This window comes from Ursus americanus, chromosome 29, assembly GCF_024610735.1.
Source record: "Ursus americanus isolate L20-20 chromosome 29, mUrsAme1.1.p, whole genome shotgun sequence".
NCBI lineage: Eukaryota > Metazoa > Chordata > Mammalia > Carnivora > Ursidae > Ursus > Ursus americanus.
Window position 1 is genome coordinate 33,655,754 of NC_142155.1, and position 26,853 is coordinate 33,682,606.

At 46.1% G+C, this 26,853-nt stretch overlaps 1 protein-coding gene across 9 annotated transcripts in view; it reads left to right on the forward strand.

Annotated features, from left to right (window-relative positions):
• Positions 1 to 25,047, forward strand: part of TRERF1 (transcriptional regulating factor 1) — a 206,294-nt gene extending 181,247 nt beyond the window's left edge. For 4 of the 9 annotated variants that reach the window (XM_087857120.1, XM_087857119.1, XM_087857121.1 and 1 more), the window contains 5 exons: positions 496 to 584; positions 2,471 to 2,638; positions 8,678 to 8,878; positions 17,975 to 18,222; positions 21,347 to 25,047. In XM_087857120.1, the coding sequence (XP_087713246.1) occupies positions 496 to 584; positions 2,471 to 2,638; positions 8,678 to 8,878; positions 17,975 to 18,222; positions 21,347 to 21,671 (1,031 nt within the window). In that variant the 3' untranslated portion in view covers positions 21,672 to 25,047. The remainder of the gene's footprint in view (positions 1 to 495; positions 585 to 2,470; positions 2,639 to 8,677; positions 8,879 to 17,974; positions 18,223 to 21,346) is intronic. The other 5 variants (XM_087857123.1, XM_087857126.1, XM_087857124.1 and 2 more) reach the window with 3 other exon arrangements.
• Positions 25,048 to 26,853: the final 1,806 nt, after the last annotated feature.

Here is a 26,853-nt window from a genome sequence, read left to right on the forward strand (position 1 = left end):
TGAGCACCGTGGCCTGCTGGTTTGTCTCCCTGCTAGATGGCGAGCATCTTGGGGGGGGGGGGTGCTGCCGAATCCGCCACATGTTGAGGAGCCCTCGCCATGTGAACGCTCACACTCATAATTGCAGCATAAACCGTAGCTACGCTTTGTGGGGCATCATTGTTTTCCAGTCACTAAGCTAAGCACTTGTGGTGCATTATCTTCTTTAACCTTCACAAAGATCTCAAAAGCCGAGGACAATTAGAATTATTCCCATTTGTGGGTCACCAAACCAAGTCTCGGGAGTTCAGTAACTTGCCAAGGTCAAGGCCATAGCTGGTACTTGAACCCAGATGTCAGGGTTGCTAACCATTACACTACACTGGCTTTTTGTTCAAACGGGAGTTGGATATGTGTTCTATCACTTGCTAAACAGTCATGTTTTGTAACGAAGTAAGCCAGCACCTGAACGTAGGGAGAATCGTGCGCCGTTCTTACGACGTTTCTGTTTTGTAGGTTCGGACAAGTGGACATCCCTAGAAAGAAAACTGTTTAATAAAGCACTAGCCACTTACAGCAAAGACTTTATTTTTGTACAGAAGATGGTAAGCATGCTTTCTCCAATCGCTCACTTGAAATCGAATTCGGGAAATTAGACACCTAAAGACATACGGAAATATTTGGTACTCAGTTAACACTCTCACGAGAAGGATGTCTTCCACCTCTCTCTGGTGAAGGATCTTAGGGTCGCTCAGGTGCTGGGGATGTGAGGGAGAAGCAGAACCTAGTTATTTGGACATAGCAGTGGTAGGAGGTTATATTTATCTTAATAAATACGTGTAATTTATACATCCTATCAGAATAAATAGAACTGGGGCTGTTGGCTAACAATCTACATAATTTACTTCATGTATATTTGACAGATTTTTTGTGTTTTGACCATTTTTTCCTGGGAAGTTAGAGAAGGGAAGATCGGTGCCTTCCCCCTAGCCAATAGCGGGGTTTCTGGTGTTGGGCCCCTAATCAGGACAGTAATAATAAAAATAATATTTTGCATGTACAGCACCTCACAACAAAATAGAACTTTTCTACACAGATGAAATAGCACTTTGACAGAAGATAATGAACTTAATAGGCCTTAATTGGGTAAGAGGTGGTTTAGGCTAAAAGTTAAAATGATTCCAAGAGTGTTTCAGAAAATCAGTGAACCTTGGAGCCATATTGTATTATTAAGGTCATTAAAATGTTCAGGTCCACGGAGAACAGAGTTGCAGGTAATAACTCCCACTGGCTCTGGGGTGAGTCGAGCCGATACCACCCACTGGGTGTCTGTCTCCTGTCCTTAACATAGGGCCTTCCTTGATGGACAAGAATCAGAACGGGTAGACTCTTCTCTCTCTCTTTCCCCCATCTCCAGATCTGTATTCACCCCTGCCTTTCCCTGCCTTGGAGGCCACCATGCTCTTGGCTCCCCCGTAAGCTCAGTAGTTTCCATGCTGTCCTCTTTTTTGAGTCCCCTTCCCCCGGGACTGACCTGTTGGAGGCCTCACCCCTTGCAGGCCTGCACGGTGTGGACTGGTGATGGAGTCATGTGTCATGCTTGCCACGCCATGCGGCTTTTTCATCACGTGCTCTCCGAGACAGTATCCTCACTCCCTGTGCAGCTCTAATGTGGAAATTCAGGATATCCAGTGATGTGAAGGGGGCGACTTCAGGAAGACAGGGCTGTGGGTGGTGCCCCTCTGATCTCACGTTTGGGGTAACCGATAGCCCCCCCTCCAGAAGTATGGCCAGCCTTTTATCTGCCTCCAGAAAACCCACGTTATTGAACCCCACCTTGAGCTTGGAGATCTATGAACCACAAGGCATTTTTTTTTCTCTTTAGAGTACATGTGCCTTTGCCCACTTGGGGGAGGACAAGGCAAAGTTTGTTTCCTGCAAAAACTAAGCTCTTGCCATCGTAACTTTTGCCTTATACTCCTGTTCGATTACTAAGGAACATTTTTCATAAATAGATTTTGAAGGTCAACCAGCCAGAGAGCCAGATACGCTCAAGCACATTAAATGAAAAAGCATGCTGCTTTATGGGTTAAAAAAGGAGGGAGCTCTCTACGGGCCGACATGAAAAAAGATCTCCAGGCTATATTGTGAAAAAGAAAAAATCAAGTCGCGAAACATAGACATATGTGGCATAGACAGTGTGCCGCCTCTTGTGAGGAGAAATATATTTTGTGTTCGTTGGTATATGCGTAAAGAGATTCTGGAAAGAGACCCAAGAAATGAAGAAGAGGGGCTAGCTGTGTGGCAGGGGTGAGGGGTGAGAACAGGATGGACGTAGACCAGGCACGGGAAGGAAGGTTTTTAGGATCTACATTTTTTTTTATTGCATTGCATACACCTGTTAGCTATTACAAAGTTAAGTTTTCACAAAAGCTTGTGGCTTGGCCCACCCGGCGCTGCTGCGCTGATCTGGACTTGGCTTTCCCGGCAGGTGAAGTCTAAGACGGTGGCTCAGTGCGTGGAGTACTACTACACGTGGAAAAAGATAATGCGCTTGGGGCGGAAACACCGGACACGCCTGGCAGAAATCGATGATTCTGTGGTGAGTGAAGCTGCCCGGTCGCTGCTTATGCGGGCCCCGCCCCCGCCCCACACCCAGGTTAGTAAGTGGCTGGTGTTTGGCTCGGCTTTACTGAGGTGACCACAGGGAGTGGGTTGACGGGCCCGCTCCCTGGGGGGATTCAGGCCTCGACTCCCTGGCATAGAGATGCCGGAAGGAAGGTGGTCCTGGGTTTGCCCAGCACTCAGTTCAGGAGGTGAGGGCTGGCCTGGCTTCCACGGCAGGCAAGGCCAAGGGAGTGAAACCTGGGTGGTCCCAGCCTTGACTCGATGGCTTGCAAGTGGGTGCCCTTGACCCCCAGGATATCCTTTCTGAGTCACCCATGTCACAGATGCTGCTGGCCAGAGAACCAGAACCCTCGGGTTTTACCACAGCGTCCGTGAAGCATGACCAAGGCGGAGCTCTGGCCTCTGGGTAGTGCCAGGACCTCTCCGTTATCAAGGAATAGTTAGCAGTGTGTGTGTTATTCTAATCCTTAATCACCATTTATCCTCGAGACTGCTTTCCTTCAGTGGCGGACGATGCAGAGTTGTCTGCGTATTAAGTATACACCAAAGACATGACACGCTGAAGACTGAAGACATTGAAATCTTCTCCGAACCCCTAATGTGTGGCTTCGGGAATTACTATCACTTTTGTCCTTGCGGTTCAGTCTTTTTCATGTATCCATAGCCAGGGGGAGTCTTTCCACGCGCTGGGGGAAACCTCGCCTGCCATGCATGGGTGTGTAAAAATGGCATGTCTTAGAACAGATTAGTAAACTCCAGGCTGTCACCATCGGGGAAAGTGTTTGGAATTCATGATTGTCGTAAGTATCTGTAACTACACGTTCATTCCCGGTCGTGCCCCAGTTGTGAGTGTTAGCACGAACGTGGCTTATTTTCTTTAACGGACACTTACGTAGCACTTTCTGTGTGCCGGGCCTTGTGCTAGGCCCTTTACCAGTATTGACTCACTTAATCCTCATAGCCAGTCTGTGAGGTGGGGAACTGAGGCACAGAGCCTAGGTAACTTAGCCGTGGTCAAATGGCTGGTGAGGATGTTGTCTGAGCCTGATTCCCTGTGTGATACTTCACGAGCAGTCAAATGCGAATTCTTTCAGAGAAGTGTAAGAACTCTTGCACTCATTAGTGCCTCAAGGTCCAGGTTCCTACCTAAGAATGATCCTAGCTGTGAAATATACACACATATTTGAATTTATATTTGGACCCAGATATCAGGAAAAACTTGACATCTGCATTAGAGATGATGGTGTTCTATGTTTGCGGTTTCCCGTGACCAGGGCTTTTGTCTGAGTGGTTGAAGTATGTGCTGTCTTATATCTGAAGAGCGTTGTTCTCACCTGCGGCCTAACGTTTAAAAAAAGCAATGTGGCCTCTTCTGGCTCAATCAGCTCAATGCAGTTGAGTTCCCGCAGTGTAAACAATACGTATGTGGTGCCGTGGGTGACCCAGAGATGTTAACTGGGCCCCGCCCTCCACCAGGAGCATATACTGAAGTTGGGAGGGTGTGGCATACGCAAATGGAAGCTTTAGCATGAACCCCAAGGGTGTTTAGAAGCAGCGTAAGACGAGAACCAGAAAGGCTCGGATAGAGCCTTATGGCCTCTCTCTCATCCAGCTCCACCATGTCCCAGGCAAAGGTTTGAGGCCCAGAGAGGGGAAGGGCTGCCCAAGGTCACACACAGCATCACTTTCCAGATGAGCAGACCAGAGAGCAAACAAGGAAGTATGAAGAATCCTGGCCTTGCAGAACTAGGACCTGGCTCCTAAGCTTACTGACCTGCAGAATGGGGCAGATGGCTTAGCTGATTTGGAAAGCCCCTTCCAGCTCTGAAACATTCTGGCCTCTGTCAGAGTCATGTTTTGGAAGAAGGCAAAATCATGGCAAATTGATGTCTTTCCAGCTGTGTGTTACCAAGTGCCTAGGGGGGTTCCTGGCATAATAGAGATACTCTAAATATTTGTTGAACGCTTTGAGTGAACATCATTCCCAGATAGGAGTCACTGTGGATCATAGCAACAGTCCCTCTCTGAACACACTGCAGGGAGATGGGGTGCACAAGGGGATTCAGAGCAGGGGATTGCTGCTAAGGAAGATGTTACCACATAAGGAAGAGGGGCTGTCGTGAGCCAGCAGGGCTCTGGATCTCAGAAAGGCCCAGGCCAGCATGTAGCCTCAGACTAAAGAGGAGAGGTTAAGACGATGCCCAAGGAACCACACCTTCTTGGGCTTATTCACCAGGAGCCGGTGTTAAGCTGGATCAGAAGCACACCCCCCCCATGTTACCTTAAGGAGAACAAAAAGCTATGGTGCGGAGATGACTCAGGCCCACAAAAAAAAGGAAGGAAGGAAGGAAGGAAGGAAGGAAGGGAGAAAGAAAGGGAGCAAGGGAGGAAGTAAGGGAAGAATGAAGGAGAAAGAAAGGGGTGGGAGGGCAGAAAGGAAGGAAAATCTTGATTCAAAGCCAACACGGTAGCTCACAGCTCCCTTTTGGGCACTGTAAAGGCACAGCCAAACTTCTAAGGAAAGTTTTCAAAGTAGAGACGAAAAATTGGGACCATGCAAGAGATGGGGAGGGTGCAGAAAGCACAGTCCTAGGGGTCCCTTTGTCCTCTGGGCCTTCCTAGACACCTGGGATAGCTTCCTGAGTATGGGTCCTCAGTGTTTTATCCCGGGTGAAACATGATGGAACACACTCAGGTCGTTCAGGGACTTTTGTGCGGAGAAGGGAAAAGGAGAGTTCGTGAGGAATGGCCGCTCTTGAGGTAACCAGAAGGCCAACAGAACACAGTGTCTTACTCAGCTGAGTAGACTTCCGGCCTGAAGCCATGATAGTCCTTCCACCTTGGAGGCAAAAGAAAGGGACCGCGGTGGGCTGTGTTAAGGACGTAGGAGGAAAGTACTGATCACACCTCCCTGTCTCCCACCCCTACTTATGCTTCCACTCACGGCCAGTCTGTGGGTCTGGTTGTAAATTCTGCATAATTCGAGAAACTAAGTGAGAAAAGTAGCTGACTTTGGAGGACAGCAGTCAGGACTCCAAGGGCAGAGCTCACCCATGGTCTAAGTTACTACAGCATGGTCCACTGATGGGGGCTTGGGAAACCTCCTGCTGCCCTTCGATATTTACAGGCAGCTGTCTCCAGTGGTTTGGAGGGGCTTAGGATCTCTGCGTTTGGGCTGAAAATCTAAACTGCAAGCAGATGAACACATGTGCCCCTGTGGACATTTGCTGCAGGGCCAGTAAATGAAGAAGGCTCAGTTCAGCTTCTTTACCAGCTACGTGACCTTGGGGAAAGTTGTTCTCAGGCCAATTTCCTCATTTGTTTAAAAAAGAAAAATGTGTATGGGGTTACCGTGCACACCAGAAATTTCGTGTATATGTACGTGTGCACACCTGTGTGTGTGTGTGGTGCCTAATTCATAGCAGGCATTCAACATGTTTTCATCCCCATCATCATCATCATTAGTACTGCGACGCTCAGATTTATGTCTCAGGAAATTTGGGCTGTCGAGCATTTGTATTTTAACTTACAAATGTCTCAAAATGTGAATTCCATTTGCATGCCTGAGAAATAAGAATATCATTCTCCTCAAGAAACTCTTACTGCAGACATGCAAGGTTTTAAGCACCATGTTAAATATATCACCACCTCCCCATCCTGTATTTGCCCACCTTCTCCCAATTTTGGAATATTATTCAGTGTTTCATTTCACAATACATCATGAAATGGCCAACTTGTTGATACAAAGTGGTACATGTTAGGATTTTTGTCCTCCTATCTTTGTATCTCTTAGTCACTTCAGTAAGCCATATGGCTTGACGATAAATCATTTTGTGAACATGTATAAATTGCCAGTTGAAATAAAACCCATCTAAATTCCAGAGACGTATATAATCACAGTACAGTATAATTTAATCTGTAAATTTGTGGCTATTATGGAATGTCTCTTTCTAAGAGTTTTTAAACCAAAAAAAATGGTATTGTGAGAAAATTGTAACTGTAACAAGCACTGTAAAACAGACACTGTGGTCATTAATAGTTCTTGTGTAATCTATTTTAAGTGCCAAGCTATAGACCATGGCCTGCTTAATAAACCAAGATTGAGTCCACAGAGTTCCAGTTCCAGAAGGGAATGGAGTGAATCGTTAGGAGTTTGACATAACATAGTTTTACCTGAAAACCCTTGAGGTTCAAAGATGAGGATTCACACAGGAATCAGACCATTTAAGTAAAATCAACCCGTGTGTTCTGTACTCATAAGAGGCCTACAAGGTCTGTATCATGAATCACTCTGTAAAATGAAGCAGGCCTACATCTGTACTCATCGAAGTCTTTCAGCAAATGTAATCGCTACTAGTTCATCATAATGAACCCACTGGAAACTGAAGCCATTTCTTAAGTACGCCCTGTCGCTGCATCATCTCAAATATGCATGTATATGGTATTAAATGCGGACAGCAGTGGAACAGTGTGGGAATGTTAGAGGCCCCGTACTGACTGGCATTGTCTTTCTCCCCTGCCCCCAATCCAGACTGGAGAGAGAAAGCTTGTGGTTTCTGGATCCCAGGGTACTGCTTTACTCTTTTTTTTTTTTTTTTAAAGATTTTATTTATTTACTCGACAAAGAGACAGCCAGCGAGAGAGGGAACACAAGCAGGGGGAGTGGGAGAGGAAGAAGCAGGCTCCTAGCGGAGGAGCCTGATGTGGGGCTCAATCCCATAATGCCGGGATCACGCCCTGAGCCGAAGGCAGGCGCTTAACCACTGTGCCACCCAGGCGCCCCACTGCTTTACTCTTAGAAATCTTCGTCCTTTTCGGGAATTTTCCCTTCTGGGTTCTATGAATGGTAGGCGCCCCCAGAGTTACATCACTGTCTGGGATAAACCAAACCGGAACGCCTGTGCTTTAAGCAGAGCCTGGCAGACCCAACCGGCCTGTCAGGGCTGGAGGCACCAGGACATGCCTTTTGTTTACTCATCTGTAAAATGGGAGGATGTTTCTGGCTTGTTGGGTGAGACCGCAAACGTGAAAATGCTTTGTAAACTGTGAAGCGCTGTGAAACAGAAGCTGGAATGAGATTGACGTAACATAGAACCTTTCTCAGCCTGAGCCTCAGTCATTCCTCAGCCTGGAGGAGCCAGCATCCCTCCGTGAGGACGGAGGAAGCAGAGTAAGGCAGTTAAACAAGAAGTAGGCTGAGGGCCTCCTGCGTCCCTGCCTTCCATCCCAACCCTCCCACAGTAGGATGCCGGGCTGCTCCAGAGACTCTGGGGAAGGCAGGACTTTCTGCTTTGTTCTCCACCTGGCTGCTGTTCTGAAGTAGGGGGAGGGGGCACAGTAGCAGCGAGGCTACTAATATTTTCCATGTTCTTTTTCATAGAATGCCTCTAGCAGGCATTTCTCCAAGCCCATGATGACAGTCTAAAAAAAAAAAAAAAAAAAAAAAGCAGGGTAAGGGGGGTTATCCCTTCCCCTTTTCTCTCCACAAAGTTGTTGTTGTTCACTCTTGGATTCTTTTTTGACAAGAGCAAGCAGGAGCCCATCAGAGCACCATGGGTCCCATGCTTTCTACAGGCCATGGGTCAGACCAGATATGTGGGGCATCTTGCATGGAAATGTATCCTAAGGCCTGGAAACAAATCATTATATGGGCTTTTAGTGTCTCTCCAGAGGGGTTTCCACTGTATCGTTGCTGCTTGAAAACCCTCTCTTGGGGAGACAGAGCTGCTCACAACTGAGTTTTAATTCGTTTCAAGGTCTGCTGGTCTTGAACAAGGGGGAGAAACTCTACACACAAATCTCTCCTCCCTGCCTTAGCATATTTTTATATAAGTGATGAGGGGACCCAGAGTGGGGCAGGGGGACTTCCTCGACCTCAAAGCCTTAAGCGCCCAGTGACTGACCTGGTAGAGTCCATAGCCCTCCCCATAGGGCTCTGTCACCATCCCTTAGGCAGAAAGAATGCCCCCGTGTTCAGCCCCTCTCTCCTCCTCTGGCTGGTGGCTCTGTTTATCACTAAAAGTGCCATTTGGGGATGTCCCCTCTCTTGCTTTTACTGCCTCACCACCAGACGAGTGAAGAAGAAGAGGAGTTAGAGGAGGACGAGGACCCGGAAGAAGATAGGAAATCCGCCAGAGAAGAGGAGAGCGAAGTGCCCAAGTCTCCCGAACCACCGCCAGGCCCCGTGCTGGCTCCCGCGGAGGGGCCACCGCTGCAGGCCCTCGGCCAGCCCTCCGGCTCCTTCATCTGTGAGATGCCCAACTGCGGGGCTGTAAGTGTCGCTGCGTCCTTCGGGGACCTGGGACTAGGAGGGCGATGGGCTGTGCCTGGCTTTAAGGCAATGCATTTTAGAAAGGGTGCAGTTGCAGCAAGGAAAGTTTCACAAGGGGAATGCCACATTGCTGTGTGTTTTTTCCGCTGTCTTTTCATTTCCTTACTCGTTCAGCCAGCAGATGTTGCTGTGCTGGGCACTCAGGGGCCGCAGAGAAGGTCCCTACCCTCAGGAAGCATGGGATCCAGAGCTCTTCAGAGCCACCATGCATGGTTCTGCAATGAGCCTTGGCCTCCAGAACTTACACCCCGTGTTTCTTGGTGCCCCTCCACCCCTCAGGGCCTTGTGACACTGGGTCCTGCCCTGTAAGCAGGCATTGAAATGCCCTGCGGGGAGCCCACAGAAAAGGCTTGCCCTTTTATAACAACTTGCCCCCCGTTCCTGGCCATCTCACCTGTCTGGAAGGTTTTGCGTTTCGTATTCCATCAAGTGTTATCATTCAAATGTCATTAATTTTTTTTTTAATGATTTTTTATTATATTATGTTAGTCACCATACTACAGTACATCCCCGGTTTCCGATGTAAGGCTCGATGATTCATTACTTGCGTATAACACCCAGTGCACCATGCAATACGTGCCCTCCTTACTACCCATCACCAGCCTATCCCATTCCCCCACTCCCCTCCCCTCTGAAGCCCTCAGTTTGTTTCTCATAGTCCATAGTCTCTCATGTTTCATTCCCCCTTCTGATTACCCCCCCTTTCTTTATCCCTTTCTTCTCCTACCGATCATCCTAGTTCTTATGTTCCATAGATGAGAGAAATCATATGATAATTGTCTTTCTCTGCTTGACTTATTTCACTTAGCATTATCTCCTCCAGTGCCGTCCATGTTGTAGCAAATGTTGAGAACTCGTTCTTTCTGATAGCTGAGTAATATTCCATTGTATATATGGACCACAGCTTCTTAATCCAGTCATCTGTTGAAGGGCATCTCGGCTCCTTCCACGATTTAGCTATTGTGGACATTGCTGCTATGAACATTGGGGTGCATATGGCCCTTCTCTTCACTACGTCTGTATCTTTGGGGTAAACACCCAGTAGTGCAATGGCTGGATCATAGGGTAGCTCAATTTTTAACTTTTGAAGGGACCTCCACACTGTTTTCCAGAGTGGCTGTACCAACTTGCATTCCCACCAACAATGTAGGAGGGATCCCCTTTCTCCACATCCTCTCCAACAATTGTTGTCTCTTGCCTTGTCTATTTTTGCCATTCTAACTGGTGTAAGGTGGTATCTCTGTGGTTTTGATTTGAATTTCCTTGATGGCTAATGATTTTGAACATTTTTTCATGTGTCTGTTAGCCATTTGTATGTCTTTGTTGGAAAAGTGTCTGTTCATATCTTCTGCCCATTTTTTGATTTATTTATTTGTTTCTTGTGTATTGAGTTTGAGAAGTTCTTTGTAGATCTTGGATACCAGTCCTTTATCTGTAGTGTCATTTGCAAATATATTCTCCCATTCCGTGGGCTGCCTCTTAGTTTTTCTGACTGTTTCCTTGGCTGTGCAGAAACTTTTAATCTTGATGAAGTCCCATAAGTTCATTTTATCTTTTGTTTCTCTTGCCTTTGGGGATGTGTCATGAACAAGGTTGTTTTGGCCGATGTCGTAGAGGTTGCTGCCTATGTTCTCCTCTAGAATTTTGATGGATTCCTGTCTCACATCGAGGTCTTTCATCCATTTGGAGTTTATTTTTGTGTATGGTGTGAGATAGTGGTCAAGTTTCATTCTTTTGCATGTAGCTGACCAATTTTCCCAGCACCATTTATTGAAGAGACTGTCTTTTTCCCACCGGATGTTTTTTCCTGCTTTATCAAATATTAGTTGCCCAAAGAGCCGAGGGTCCATTTCTGGGCTCTCAATTCTGTTCCATTGGTCTATGTGTCTGTTTTTGTGCCAGTACCATGCTGTCTTTGTGATCACAGCTTTGTAGTACAGCTTGAAATCCGGCATTGTGATGCCCCCAGCTTTGTTTTTCCTTTTCAACAGTTCCTTGGAGATTGGGGCCTTTTCTGTTTCCATACAAATTTAAGGACTATTTGTTCCAGTTCTTTGAAAAATGTCCTCAGTATTTTGATCGGGATAGCATTGAAAGTGTAGATTGCTCTGGGTAGCATGGACATTTTAACTATGTTAATTCTTCCGATCCATGAGCATGGAATATCTTTCCATCTTTTTATGTCTTCCTCAATGTCTTTCAAGAGTGATTTATAGTTTCTAGAATATAGGTCCTTTACGTCTCTGGTTAAGTTAATTCCAAGGTAACGTATAGTTTTTGGTGCTATTGTAAATGGGATGGATTCCCTAATTTCTCTTTCTTCAGTCTCGTTATTCGTGTATAGAAATGCAACTGATTTCTGAGCATTGATTTTGTATCCCGCCACGTTACTGAATTTCTCTATAACTTCTAATAGTTTGGGAGTGGCTTCTTTTGGGTTTTCCATATAGAGTATCATGTCATCTGCGAAGAGAGACATTTTGACTTCTTCTTTGCCGATTTGAATACCTTTGATCCCTTTTTGTCATCTGATTGCTGTTGCAAGGACTTCTAGTACTATGTTGAATAATAGTGGCGAGAGTGGGCATCCTTGTCGAGTTCCTGATCTTAAGGGAAAGGCTTCCAGCTTTTCCCCATTGAGAATAATATTTGCAGTAGGCTTTTCATAGATGGCTTTTATGAGATTGAGAAATGTACCTTCTATTCCTACACTCTGAAGGGTTTTAACCAGGAAAGGATGCTGTATTTTGTCAAATGCTTTTTCGGCATCGATTGAGAGGATCATATGGTTCCTGAGTCTTTTCTTGTTGATATGATGTATCACGCTGATCGATTTGCAAATGTTGAACCACGCTTGCATCCCAGGTATGAATCCCACTTGATCGTGATGGATAATCCTTTTAATGTACTGTTGGATTCTATTAGCAAGTATCTTGTTGAGGATTTTGGCGTCCATATTCATTAGGGAGATCGGTCTGTAATTCTCCTTTTTGAGGGGGTCTTTGCCTGGTTTGGGGATCAAGGTAATATTGGCCTCATAGAATGAGTTTGGTAGCTTTCCTTCTGTTTCTATTTTTTGAAATAGCTTTAGGAGAATAGGTATTATTTCTTCTTTGAATGTTTGGTAGAATTCCCCAGGAAAACCATCCGGGCCTGGAGTTTTGTTATTTGGAAGGTTATTTATCACTGACTCAATTTCTTCATAATTAATTGGCCTGTTTAAGAAATCAATTTCTTCCTCTTTCAATCTTGGCAGTTTATAGGTTTCCAGGAAGGATTCCATCTCTTCCAGATTGCTTAGTTTATTGGCATATAGCTGTTGATAAAAATTTCTACTAATCCTTCCAATTTCAATGGTGTTCGTCGTGACCTCTCCTTTTTCATTCATAATTTTAATAATCTGGGTCCTTTCTCTTTTCTTTTGGATAAGTGTTGCCAGTGGTCTGTCAATTTTATTGATTCTCTCAAAGAACCAGCTTCTAGTCCTGTTGATCTGCTCTACTGTACTTCTGGTTTCTGCTTGATTGATTTCAGCTCTAATTTTGGTCAACTGCTTCCTCGTGCGTGGATTAGGCCTGTCCCTCTGTTGCTGTTCCAGCTTCTTGAGGTGAGAATATAAAAACTGCATTTTAGATTTTTCTATTCTTTTGAGTGAGGCTTGGATGGCTATGTATTTCCCCCTTAGGACTGCCTTTGCAGTATCCCATAGGTTTTGGACTGTTGTATTTTCATTCTCATTGGTCTCCATAAATTGTTTAATTTGATTTTTGATTTCCTGGTTTATCGAGTCATTCCTGAGCAGGATGGTTCTTAGTCTCCAAGTGTTTGAGTTTCTTGCAAATTTTTCCTTGTGGTTGAGTTCCAGTTTCAGAGCGTTGTGGTCTGAGAATATGCAGGGGATAATTTCAATCTTTTGGTATCAGTTGAGACCTGTTTTGTGTCCCAGAACATGGTCTGTTCTTGAGAATGTTCCATGGGCATTAGAATAGAATGAGTATTCTTTGGTTCTGGGGTGTAGTGTTCTATATATATCTATGAGGTCCAACTCGTCGAGTATGGCATTCAAAGCCTTTGATTCTTTGCTTAGTTTTTGCCAGGGTGTTCTGTCTATTTCTGATAGTGGAGTGTTGAGGTCCCCTACTATTAATGTATTTTTATTTATATGTCTCTTTATTCTGGTTAAGAGTTGGCTTGTGTATCTTGCTGCTCCCCTGTTGGGGGCATATATATTTATAATTGTCATATCCACTTGTTGAATACTTCCTTTAAGAATAATATAGTGCCCTTCTGCATCTCTAACTATAGTCTGTAGTTTAAAATCCAATTTATCTGATATGAGAATTGCTACCCCAGCTTTCTTTTGAGGTCCATTTGCGTGAAAGATGGTACTCCATCCCCTTACTCTCAGTCTGAATGCATCTTTGGGTTTGAAATGAGTCTCTTGTAGACAGCAAATGGATGGGTCATTTCTTTTTATCCAATTTGCAACCCTGTGGCGTTTTATGGGAGCATTTAAGCCATTCACATTAAGACTGAGTACTGAGAGATATGATTTTAATGATGCCATGTTGCCAGTAAAGTCTTTGTATTGGCTGTGACTTTCTGTTCTGTATCACTCTTGGGGCCTTTTACTTTTATAGAACCCCCCGTAATATCTCCTGTAGGGCTGGTTTCTTGGTTACGAAATTGGTTAGTGACTGGCGATTCTGAAATGTCTTTATTTCTCCATCAATTCTGAATGACAGCCTTGCTGGATAAAGGATCCTTGGCTGCATGTTTTTCTCTGAAAGAGCTTTAAATATGCTCCCCCAACCCTTTCTCTCATTCCAGGTCTGTGTAGACAGGTCTGACGTAATTCTGATGCCTTTGCCTTGGTACGTGAGAGATTTCTTTGCCCTGGCCGCTTTCAATACTGTATCCTTGGATCTGATATTTGCGAAATGCACTATGACGTGACGTGGCGTAGGTTTGTCGTGGTTGAGCTTGGGAGGGGTCCTCTCTGCCTTTTGGACATGAATGTTTGTTTTCCTCGCTAGATTAGGGAAGTTTTCAGCTACAATTTGTTCAGATATCTCTTCTAGACCTCTGTTTTTCTCCACCCCCTCAGGGATGCCGATGATTCTAACATTGGATCGTTTCATTGAGTCAGTAATCTCCCGTAACCTACATTCATGGGCTTGGATTTTTTTAAGAGCAGCTTCTATTTTGGTTTTTTCCTCTATTAACCCATCCTCCAATTCACTAACCCGTTCCTCTGCTCCTGTGACCCTGGCTGTCAGAGCCTCTAGTTTTGCCTGCATTTGGCTCATAGAATTTTTAATTTCTGTCAGATTCGCTCTCATTTCTGTCCTTAGGGATTCTATATTCTCAGTAACCTTTTCGTTAATAGTTTTTTCAATTCTTTTTTTTTTTTTTTTTTTTAAAGATTTTATTTATTTATGTGACAGAGAGACAGCCAGCGAGAGAGGGAACACAGCAGGGGGAGTGGGAGAGGAAGAAGCAGGCTCCCAGCGGAGGAGCCTGATGTGGGACTCGATCCCGGATCACCAGGATCACGCCCTGAGCCGAAGGCAGACGCTTTAACGACTGCGCTACCCAGGCGCCCCTAGTTTTTTCAATTCTACTCATCATTTTGACCATTGTTACTCTGAATTCCATTTCTGATAATTTGGTTACATCCATATCCATTATTTCTGTGGCAGAGGCCACAGTCTCACTGTCTTTTCTTTGCTGGGGGGGGCTTCTCCTTCTTGTCATTCTGATGAAGAGAGGTTGCGGGGTTGTCCAGAGCCCAAATTATTGACTGGGTCCCAGGCCGTGCCCCTTGTTTTATAGGGATCTTAGGGATGTGGGCTTCTTCTTTAAAGATTTTATTTATTTATTTATGTGGCAGCCAACCAGCGAGAGAGGGAACAGAAGCAGGGGAGTGGGAGAGGAAGAAGCAGGCTCCCAGAGGAGGAGCCCGATGAGGGACTCCTTTCCGGAACGCCGGGATCACGCCCTAAGCCGAAGGCAGGCGCTCAATGACTGCGCCACCCAGGCGCCCGGGTTGTGGGCTTCTTGATTTTTCAGCCTGCCTTCTGGGGGAGGACCTGCCGCGCCGATACTCAGGCAGCCCTGTTTGGGTAGAGTCTCCGTGCCCCTGCGAGGGGGGATGGGGATGGGCACTCCCTGAGCCGGTATTTCCAGGCTTTTGTTCTCTGGCGGCTTTCCCTGGCGGTTTGCTGTGCCTCTTCTGAGAGTCAGAGCAGCAGCGGCCAAATTTCAGCCTCTGTCACAGAACAGAGGGATTGCGGCCCGTTCTCTACTAATGTTCTGGCCACTTTAACTCTGTTTCTGTTGGTGCTGCTCAACCCTGCAGCGTCCCGGGATGTGCGCCCCACACCCGGCGTCCCAGCCCTCACTTCCAGCGCCGGCGCGTCTCTGTCCTTTGTGTTTCTAATGCCGCCAGCCGCCAGCCGCCCCGCGCGCGCTCCCGGATCTCCCGGTCTCAGTCTGGATCCAGTGAGCGCACCGGGATTCCGGGGTTCCGCGAGATGCCTGGTGGCGCGCGCACCTGGCTCACGGTCTCAGTCTGCTGTTTTGCGGGTGCCGACCACCGAGCCCGTCCGCTCCCCCGTGCAAGTGGCTGCCGCTTCCCGGCACCCGAACGTGGTGGCTCCCTCCCCCTTCCGTTTATCTTCCGATATCTGTGCACGGTTTCATGGCTCCCCGCTTCGTACCTCAATACTCAGCGCTGGAGATGTTCATTTGTAGAGATCCAGATGTATCTTCCTGCGTCTCAGGCTGGTTCCGTGGTTGTTTAGGCTGGTCTGGTACCTATCCAGCTCGACTCGGGGGACCGGCTGAAAAAGGGGTCCCCTACTCCTCCACCATCTTAACTCTCTCAAGTGTCATTAATTTGAAATTTGAGAAAGTCATTACAAAGATGTAGCCAAAGTTTATCCTTGTATATTTTTGGGGAGAACCAAAAAAATATTTTTACTAAGCAAATTAATCATGTGAACAAGCTGAAAGGGAGTCTGTATAATTATTTGACCCAGGACTTTTCAAGTACGTTGGAAATGTCATTCAGCTAAAATAAAACAGATGCACCGTTTGATCATTCTTAGCACTAAGGAAGGCCTTACGAACCTATACTGATTGGTCTAAGGCTCCCAGTGGATTTTAAAGGGTATATTTTTTTAAGCTGTTAACTTAAGACTTTCAGACCCCCACCCGTCCCCCTCTAGTCTGAATTGTTGAACTTTTCCCATTAGATTTCTTAAAGCCAGGCACACCTGTACAGGTGAGTTCTACAGGTATTACTCAAAAAATGAGAATGTTACTCCCTTACAAGAAACCCTGTTTTCTCCAAGCTGGTGTTTATCTTTGCTTGTATATTATACAGGACAATACTGTCTTCTAGAATGCTGCTGGATGAATCTGTCACTTAGATGGAAAAGGCAATAGTCTTTAAAATATTTAGATACCAAAGCAAAAATTCACTTCATTTTACATTTGAGAAAGAAAATGAAAAAGTAAGGAAAAAGGATATATACATTTTGCATTAGCTTCGAAGAGAACATAAGAAATTGCTAGCTTGTTTCTCTCTTTGATGTTTAATGACCTGGAAGCATCACCGAGTCGTTTCCATTTTGTGTAGAGCTCTTCCTCTCAGGGGTGGTTAAGATGTAACTTTAAATGACAGCATTTCTGGGTGAATTTGTTTAGAAATTCACTGTTTCATCAACTCATAGTTGTGTACGGTAGCTTCTTGACTGAGTGGGAAGTCATCTTTCACTTTTCCCCATCAGAAATGCTCGGCAAGCTGGATATTCTTTTAATGATTTTTAAAATTCACAGGGAAAAAGCATGTTGGTCTTATTCCTTGCCTGAGCCTATGGAGGTTTCGGTTGCTCAATCAGCCATAGCTTTATTTTTTCCCCAGTAAGGCCGTAAACAGAACTCAGGAATTTCACCCAGAGCAAACCACCTACGGCTCCGTGGGTATGCCTGTTGGCTGATGTGTTTAACAAGCTGGAAGTTGGGGCTCTTCAAATTCAGGGGAGTGGATTGTATCTCTTTACAGTAGCGGTGCTCAACTGGGAATGGTTTTGTTCCCCAAGAACATGTGGCAATGTCCGGAGATATCTCTGTCACATCTGGAGAGGCGCTGTTGGTCTCTCCTGGGAAGAGGCCAGGGGCACTGCTAAACGTCCTACTTCACACGGCCCCCCCTCCACCAAAAACTATCCAGCCCCAAATGTCAGTCGTACTGAGGTCAGGAGGGCCTGCTTTATGGCAAGTTTCTAAAGACTGTCCAGGTCCTGCCCCTTTTTATCGTCCCACAGGAAAATTCGGGAGTCTGAAACATTGCTTCGACAGTTGGCCACTGATTGAGGCTTGGATATAATAAACAGAATTTATCAGTGTCTTTCCAACTGTGTTTCTTGGGGTGCTAGGGCTTTCCATGGTGCAGAGACAGAGCTGAGCAAATAGGCTCCCTTCGGGGGTGCTGGCTCTATTGCAGCCAAAGCACCTCTGCTTTTCACTTGGAGCTTTTGAGCAAGACCTGGTTTGTTTTGTTTTGTTCTGTTTTTCTTAAAGTAAGAGAAAGAAAGGAAAGGGAAGGAGGAAAGAAAAGGGGGGAGGGCAGGGGAGGGGAGGCCATTTCCAACTTAAAAAAAAAAGAGTTTGAGAGCTGGTCAACTCCGTCACCTTACAGATGGGGGAAAAATCAAGTGTGCGACGGGGAAATGGCCCAGCGGCCCTCCCTGTGAGACAGGGATGCTGGATCTCGCCCCCCAGCCCCCCGACTGCTAGACAGGAGCTTTGTCCTTCAGACTGTGCCACAGTGTTTCTTGTCCTCCAGGTGTAACAACAATGTGGTTTTTTACGGGCATGGTGTTTGTGGTGGTAGTATTTGACCTTGACCTTTTCATGCCTGTGTCCAAAGTTTGCTTACGTAAAACCCCCGCGCCCCGTCATTAGACACTGTTTCAAGTATCATGTGTTTCACCATTGAGTAACTAATAACCCTAATTTCCTTTTCAGGACTGTAGATGTCATGTCACTCCCTTTCTTCCCCAGGTGTTCAGCTCCCGACAGGCACTGAACGGCCACGCTCGCATCCACGGTGGCACCAACCAGGTGACCAAAGCCCGGGGGGCCATCCCTTCCGGGAAGCAGAAGCCGGGCAGCGCCCAGAGTGGGTACTGCTCGGTGAAGAGCTCCCCCTCTCACAGCACCACCAGCGGCGAGACAGACCCCACTACCATCTTCCCCTGCAAGGAGTGTGGCAAGTACGTGCAATTGGACCGGGGACCGAATCTGAGTTTGTGATGAATAATTGCTCTGTGGAGACCGGGCCAAGATGGTCTGAGGTTTCTTCAGCTAGAAAAAAGAACCCAGTGTTTCCAAATACTCCCTCATATCATCCTTGCAGTCTGCACGGAGCCTCAGGGTGGGTGGACCTCGTCTCTGACTCAGAATACGGTCATTCTGATATCCTCATGCCTAATAAGGACAGACGACTTCAGGGCAAACCTCTAGTAACAAAAACTTCACTCCTTTTTAAGAAATGATGGGTAGGACTCTGTTCCCACTCCATCCCTTCACACCCAAACCATGTTCACAAGTGTTGCTCTCCTTGCATTCCCGCTGAGTGATTTGAGACTGGCTCTGAAACACCTAGCAGGAACTATCCTCCCACTGCTGGCCCCGTCCTGTGTCTGGGGCAGACATCACTAACCGATTGCTACACCCTTCGCTGTCATCTTAAGACAGGACCTCAGATCTTTTCCACGTGAATGCATCAAGCAGGCACAACCAATGGATGGGGTTGACTCAGGAGATAAAGCCTATTTGTCATGCCTGTTGTTTTAAGTCTAATTTAAGACAACTAAGGAAAACTGACAGTAGGCAGTGATAGTAGCATCCAGCACTTGCTGAGCACGTGTTTTGTGACATGCTCTATGCGTGAGCGCTCAGACACCTCACACAGAAACTCCATGTGATGCAGAGGTGGTTTTTATCCTGGTCATACAAATAAAGACTGAAAGTTAGGTAAAATGACTGGCCTCAGGTCACACCCTCGATGGGAGCGGAGCTGAGATTTGGACCTATCTCTGTTGAAGGCCAGAGCCCGGGCTCCTGACCACTGCTCCATCCTGTTGGTCTGCTTATCTGAGGTGGAAAGTATCAGTGACGGTTCCCTCCCACGGCGTCCAGGGCAGAACCCCACTTCTCCGCGAGTCCGCCTGACCTGGAGGGGTTGCCGGGAGTGACTTCCTTTAGCATCCTTCGTTGCGTGACTGAGGCCAGCCGGGACCTCGCTGTAATACTCGTGAGGCTGTTCCCGACAACTTGCTAGCCCCTGCCATTTCTCAGGTGCTGTTTGCCTGGCACGGTTTTAAAGGACCTGCACAGGTATTGATTAATGGAATCTTGAGCGCGATAGGGTAGGCATTTTCAGTAGCTGTTTTTGACAAGCCGAGAAATTGAGGCACAGAAAGGGTGAGGTGTTTGTCACAGCGCACATCTGAGTCGGGATTCAGGCCGTGCAGCCGGACCCAGGCCGGCTCTCTCAGCCTCTGAGTAAACCTGACTCCGTCTGGCGGCGCTGGACGCGCCACGGTGAGGGGGAATTAGCGGCATCTTCTCTCCGTGAGGCACAGAGATGGGGGAGATGGCTCTAGTGTGGCTGCCCCGCGTTCTCTGCAGAGCCGGGACAAGGTATCCCCTGCATCCTACCATGGGGAGGTGAGCCCCCCAGATGGATCATTAGGCTTCCTGACTTGACGTAAGGAACCGTCTCCAGGCTGATGCCCTTTATCTCCCACCTGTCCCCTGAGGGGAGCCAACACACACTCGTGGGCTACACACAGGCTGCAACTCCTTATTCCACCAGGTGGAGACAAAGGACATTTTCAGACCAGAATTAGCATCTTGTGCTTTCTGGCTCTCTCTCTCAGTGACATCCATTAAGTGTTTTTCTTGTCTTGTTTTTATGTTGCTTGGGACCTTTTAATACCATAACTCCAGTTACGATTTTGTGGAGAATAGAAATATTTTCTCTGGTTTTCCGGAGTAGGAATAACAGGCAAATGTTTGCCGAGCGCCTGTTTTAGCTGCTGAAATTATGTTCATTACATGAAACGGTTTCAATATGTGCAATTGTGATTCATCAAGTCCGCTTGTCTTCGAAATCAGAGGGTTTTTTTTCCATTTCCCTTCATGAGCTCACGAATGAATGCGGGGTGTTCGTGCCACCCCCTCTCCCAAAAGAGGCAGCCTCACATCTGGGCAAACGGTTTCTGGAAAAGGTTCAGGGAGAAATATTTCAGGCTTTGCAGGCCGTACGGTCTGTGTCACGGCTCTTCAGCTGTATGTTTGCGGGCGGAGCAGCTGTAGACGGGCCATACACAAATAGACTTGGCCGTGTTCCTGTAAAACTTCATTTAGAAAAAGTCAGCGGGCTGGATTTGGTCCACTGACCATCGTTTGTGGGCCCCTTGTCTCGGAGTTTCTCAACCTCAGCAGTGACATTTGGGTCTGATAAGTCCTTGTTTGGGGAAGAAGGGGCCGCCCTCCGCACTATACGATATGTAGCCATGCCCCTGGCCTCTGCTCACTGGACTCGAGAAATACCATCCTCCCCTCGAGTTGTGACAGTCAGAAATGTCTCCAGACGTCACCAGTGCCCCTGGGGAGGCAAAATTACCCACAACTGAGAGCTACTATTTCCTTCTAAACCTGAAAGGTAGAAATTATGATAGTATAATGGCCAACGAGAAGGGGTCTTAGGCGAAAAGGAGTGGTGGGTGCAGCTCAGAAGGCAAGTACAATAAAGATGGAATGGGGGGCATTGGATTTGGCCACAGAGAGTGACTGGTGACCTTGAGAAGAAGGTTGGAGCTGCAGTGGAGGGTACAAGAGTCCAGCTGGAGAGGGTGGAGGAAAGAGGAATATACCAAGTGTGAAGGACCAGGCAGAGCCTTCAAGAAATTTGCCTGTGGAAGAGCAGGGAGAGAAGCAAATGCCGGTGATGGGTTTTATTATGGGAACTGTCAGAGCCCAGCAGCATGATTGAGGGATTCTCGGGTTGTGATGAGGAGAGACGGGGAAGCTAACGGAGGAGAAAGACACGTGCTGCGGACCACGGGTGGACGGGAAGACCTTTGAGAATCCATCCTCCATTGTCACGGGGAGGAAGCCTGACACTGTCCCCACCCGCTTTCCCTGGTAAAGCTTGGAGAGGAGAGGCCACAAGTCACAGGGCAGGAGGTCCTAGGGGACCCGGGGACTCTTGTCAAAGCCCCCCAAACCAGATGTTAGACCACACAGCCCCTATTCCCTTCAGGACGCCCAGATTTCCGAGAACTCCCATCTCCCACCTTTCACGTGCTGCTTTTGCTTCGTTTTTAGAGTCTTCTTCAAGATCAAGAGCCGAAATGCACACATGAAAACACACAGGCAGCAGGAGGAACAGCAGAGACAAAAGGCTCAGAAGGCGGCTTTTGCCGCCGAGATGGCCGCCACCATCGAGAGGACTACGGGGCCTGCGGGGACGCCGGGGCTGCTGCCCCTGGACCAGCTGAGCCTCATCAAACCCATGAAGGACGTGGACATCCTCGATGGCGACGTTGTCCAGCAGCTGGGAGGCGTCATGGAAGAGGCCGAGGTCGTGGACACGGATCTCCTCTTGGATGACCAAGATTCGGTTTTGCTTCAGGGTGACGCGGAACTGTAAGGCTCCCGCTTGTCACGCAGAGACAGCCAACACCCACGGCCAACGTCTTCGTTAATCAGGAAACCGGGACTCCCTGCTCGTTTTGTAACCATTTTAAACTACCTGTTTAAAAAAGTGGTCGTTTCATTCAGGTTTAGAGAAAAAAAAAATTTTTTTTTTCAGTTTCTTTCCTTTTATTTAAAAAAATCAATGTTTCTGTGGGAGGTTGGAGGGAATAAATAATTGGCACAACTCTATTTAAGAGGTGTTTCATCTGGGCTACATTCCCACGAACTCATTCCTGGCAGGGAATAAACCTGACCTTCAATGTTCTTTTGCTTTCAGATGTCCACCATCCTCGCTGCCTTTGACCCCAAAGCTTGCCGTGAGCGTGTGGGTGTGTATGCGTGTGTGAAGCAGGCTACCCTCGTCGTGTTGGGGCCTTGGGCCACCCTTCCCCACTAAGAGTTATTTTTGTTCTGTTCTGACCTCATTCTGTAGTTTGCAGTGAACTTGGAGTCTCTGCCAGAAGATTCTGTGCTAAGGGATAGCTTTCCAGTGAGCAAAGCAAGCCCTTGTGTTACACGGCTTTCCCCTAGCACGTACACCATTTGGAAAGTTGACCAAATGTGAAAATGAGTTTTCTCCCTGTCTCACCTCTCACCGTTGGCCTGTTTCCAGGCGTACTGTACGATTTCAGGCTTTCACTCCAAGGCCGCGCTTTACTGAGGACCTGGTTCCTAGCGCAAGTGCTTCCTCTTCCGTGCTCCCCTGGGGAACTAGGTGGCTCCAATTCGTGGGTTGGCAGAGCCATGTCTCGGCGTGAGCCGTCTAGAGGAAAATAACCCCAACTCTGGGGTTGCCGGGGCTGTTTAGGGAGAGTGGTTAAGGGGCACACATTCCAGAACACCGAGAAGTGTTCTTTTGCCCAAAAACTAGACTGGAAGAGCCCATTGTTTTTTGCAACACTGTTAATGGTCCATGGAGTTCTGGAATTACTTTGTGTCACTTGGAATTACTGTGAAACCTCATTCACTGGGATTTTGCTGTCATTCACCTTTGCTGGACTGTTTCCTAACCAATTTAATAGCAAATACAAGTGAAATAGCATTAAAGGCCAATAATAGTGGTTTCAGATACCACTTCAGCTACCAATATTTGCAATCAAACAAGGAATGTATTCATTCAAGTCATTTACCAAAGCGCTTCTAGAATTCTTCAAGCTACAGAACTCTGCTCTGCTTCCTCCTGTCCCTGTAGCAGGGTTGCTGTTTGTACTTGAAGGTAATAAGCCTGTAATCCTTCAAAAATGGCATTTAGCTCAGGCTTTTGAGCCGAGTCAGACTGTCCCCTCCCCCGTTAGGGCAAATGAGTGTCTTCAGACTGGGACGCAGCCCAGCAGAGAGGACTGCCCCTGGCGGCTTCCCCTTGAGCATTAATGCTGCCTGACTTTTGGAAGGAGGGCTTTCAGGCCTTGCCCCACCCCAGGAAGGCTGGTTCCCCCAGCTTGTGTAGGTGGGTGCCATCGTGCCAGGCTACTTTGCTGGTACATTAATTAATAGCTTGACATTAGAGAGAATGTCAGCCGAAGCATGAGGACAGGATGTGAGCATCTTTTAAGTTTGACTCTGGCAGAAGCATTTTAGCACGCACTCGTGGCCCACTGTGGCCCCGCATAGGCAGTGTTCTCTGAATCTCAGGAAAGCCATGGACAGAAGATAAATATAAAGGTTCTTTTCGTTTCGGGGAGGAAAAAAAAAGTCTTGGAGGTTTCTTTCACCCTTCCCTATAGGCCAAAAGAAAGGTTTTATTTGCTGTCATTTGAGACAGGTTATACTCTCGTGTTTTCGAGTTAGAACTGCTTAGACAGTGTGCAGCAACTTTGTGGCAGAATTGTTCCAGAACCATCCCGTAAGATCAGCCGATTGCGTCTTGTCCCGGTGACTGCTTCCCTCTGCGTGCGCCGGCTTCTGAGCGTGATTCTGGAATGGGTCTGCTCTCGGGTCTATGAAGCCTTCTCTATCAGAGAAGCAAACACCCAGAAACATGTTTATAAAGCAAATGTACTTGCTGTGTTTGGAGACTTGCCCAGCCGTTCCAGTTTTAAACATTAAAAATAAACGGAGTTGCCAAGGCAAAAATGTAATGCATAATTTAATTTTGATTTTTCATGCAGTATAACGTAAGCATCTTTGACTTGAAATAACCAAAGAACTCCTCCTTAACGAGACAGTTCAAATTCCTGGAGTAGTATCTCTTGACAACATCAACTTAGAAAATTGACTTCATGGTAAAATATTGCACTTACATTTCTTCTGAGATGATTCCGCCTGCATGTACGTGTGGTGTTCTGGCTTCCCTCACCCTCCCCACCCCAAAGAACTTCTCTTCCTAAAGATTAATGTCTTCAACACCGTTACTGTTTACTATCAGATGGTTTTTCATTAGTGAATTTAGACCTCTTTGAGAAAGCTTGTATATAAAAAGTTAACAGATATATTTTATGGAAAAACCCATCTTATTTTCAAATATATTTAACTGCTGTTATATTTTATTAGAGGAAGGTTGTAAATATTTTCTAGGAGTTCTATTGTAAAGAAAAGTATTTTTGAAAAAAATTAATGTAATAAAAACGAAAACATTTTTAAATAGTGTTGTGATTGCTTCCTGTTCTGACTTCGTTATGTTCTGTTCTCAGCAAATGACTTGCATGCCTTCCCATTTCAGGATGTAATTTATTCAGGTTTGCACTATTATAAGTTGACATCAGAATATTTAGTGTACTTAACTGTATGTTCCCCGGAATGCAGGTCCCTTGGCCCGTATCCAGAGCACTATGTATTAGCATCGTCACCATTTTTTCTTTTGTAACGTGTGTATTTTTAATAAGGATTTTATGTAACATTTTGGCAAAAAGAGGACAGTATTTTCTAGTGAATTTTATAATACATTTTGCTAAAAATGTTTCTTCCTAGGTCAGTTTTTGTTAAGGTGAACCAAAAGTCTTATTTTACCAGGGGTTTAAAAAAAAAGTTTGAAGCTTGAAAGCAAAGTTATATTTAAACATCATATGTGACAAATAAAGATGTTTTATAGACTTGTCCTAAAAAGGTGCATTCCTTCAAAACAACACTGAGGCATTCTAGCTTGATTTTCCCCCTGAGTGAAAAGCATTTTTTTAAGTTCTCACAATCCTTTTTTCAGAAGGAGAGCCAGAAGAATTTTACTTAAAAGATTCCGGGCATTAGCCTTCTCGGACATTTATTACAGTTCCCACAGATAGGCGTTCATCAAACAGAGATGTAACCAAATAGACACTGTCCTGTTTATTTGTGAAAACCTGATTCGATACCGCATCAGCTGCTCTGAAAATAAAATGTTATCTTTTTGAGTTTCATTTGGCTTAAACATTCCTTCTTTCTAGCCACTGAAGTGACTTCTCAATGCTGGATAAATGCTAACTTACCTGTTAGTTGGTTTCTTAGACCAGTTTAGAGGTCTGCCGATGAGATTGAATGGCTCACTAAAGCACCCCCTACACACGTCCTGGAGGCCAGGACATAACATTTCTGCTGCAAAGATAGGATGAGCCCCTTGGTGGGTTGGTGGTCTCTACACCATACTGCCCAGACCGCAGCTTGGAGGGGGCTCAGTATCACACACTTGCCACAAAGTCCCGTCCACCCTGGTGTATATGCATTGCTAGTCCCGATTTCCAAATTCCAGAGCGTGTTTACTTTTTAACGATTAAAAACAAACTCGGGGTGCCACCCAGGAGCCCCAATAAATAAATCTTGAAAGAAAAACTTCAGGAGAAATTGGAAGTTCTGGGTTTTCTACACAATTTAAGCGGGGCATACCTGTTCAAGACCTTGATCTAGGTTCTTTGGCGGGGGGGGGGGGGATTTTACTTTAATATTTTGCTGTCAGTTTTAGACAGTTCTGTATAAATAAAATAGCTATCCCTCTAGAAGCAGTGTGTATGTAGCTGTGTTGTAAATCTAAATTCGGCTTCCGGAGGTTCACATGTCCAATCCAAAGACGTTTTCCTACGTTTATATTTATTCATTCAGTACTCGTGAGCCCCATGTAGAAGATACTATTCCACACTGTATTATCCATAGGGAAGAGGGTATAAAAAGACCCAACACTCCTTCCTGTCAATTAGTACTTAGAAAGAACCTACAGGGGCCTGGGACTTGATCTAATTTCACCATTGGGAAGAGCAAAGGTCATGTTTTATTAATAACCTGAACCCCCTTACCACCACTGCCTCCCCCAGCAATATCAGGTGCTCAGCAACGATTTGTTAAATTGATTAATTATAAATAATACTACTAGAAATAAATCGATTAACTTCCTCTACTCTTCCAGGTATGCTTATCCATTTGTGTGTGCGCGTGTGTGTGTAAATAAAGCCTCTTGGAGTTCACAGACCCCCAGTCTACCTTCCTCAGTCACGGCCAGCCAGCTGAGGTGTGCCCTGGGAATGAGGATGAGTTTTAATGTTGACACAAGCAAAACACAACTAAGAAGACATGTTAAGAAGTTGAATAAGATGTTCCTAAGTGCACCGTAGATGATCTCTGGATCACAGACATCCCTGCATAAAAGAACCAAAGTGCTGATTATTTCCTTTACATAAGAGAGAGGATCCTTCCCACCCCACCCCCTGCCCCAAGGTAAGCGTTTAATGCTTCCGTTTGAGTTGAGAAGGCCAGAACAGCTTTACATGCTTGCTTTGCATCCCAGCACACATACCCTTACCACACTGATGCCTGCTTTGGGCTGTTTTAGGTCATTACTTCCTCTGCTTGTGTGACTTTATTTTTAGCAGAAATCGGCATTTTTAAAAATCCCTTCATTGAGCTATGATTGACATATAAAAAGCTGTACGCGTTTAACGTATACAACTTGGTGAGTTGTATCTTTAGAGATAAGTATATACCTGTGAAACCATCACAATCAAGGGAAAAGGGCTGACTTTTAAAAAACAGAACAACTGGTGCAATCAAAATATAAGTTAGAAACATATGACTCACAGACTTTTATCCTTCCTGAATATAAAGCAAGGTGTACTGGCATCAACTGCCTAGAATCATTTGGCCTCCTACTCATCTTACAGTAAGTCAGATGTTTGAAAGTTTAGGTAGTAGGGAAGAGGCCCATAATGGCGGGGTCAGGCTGCAGAACGCTGTCCTTG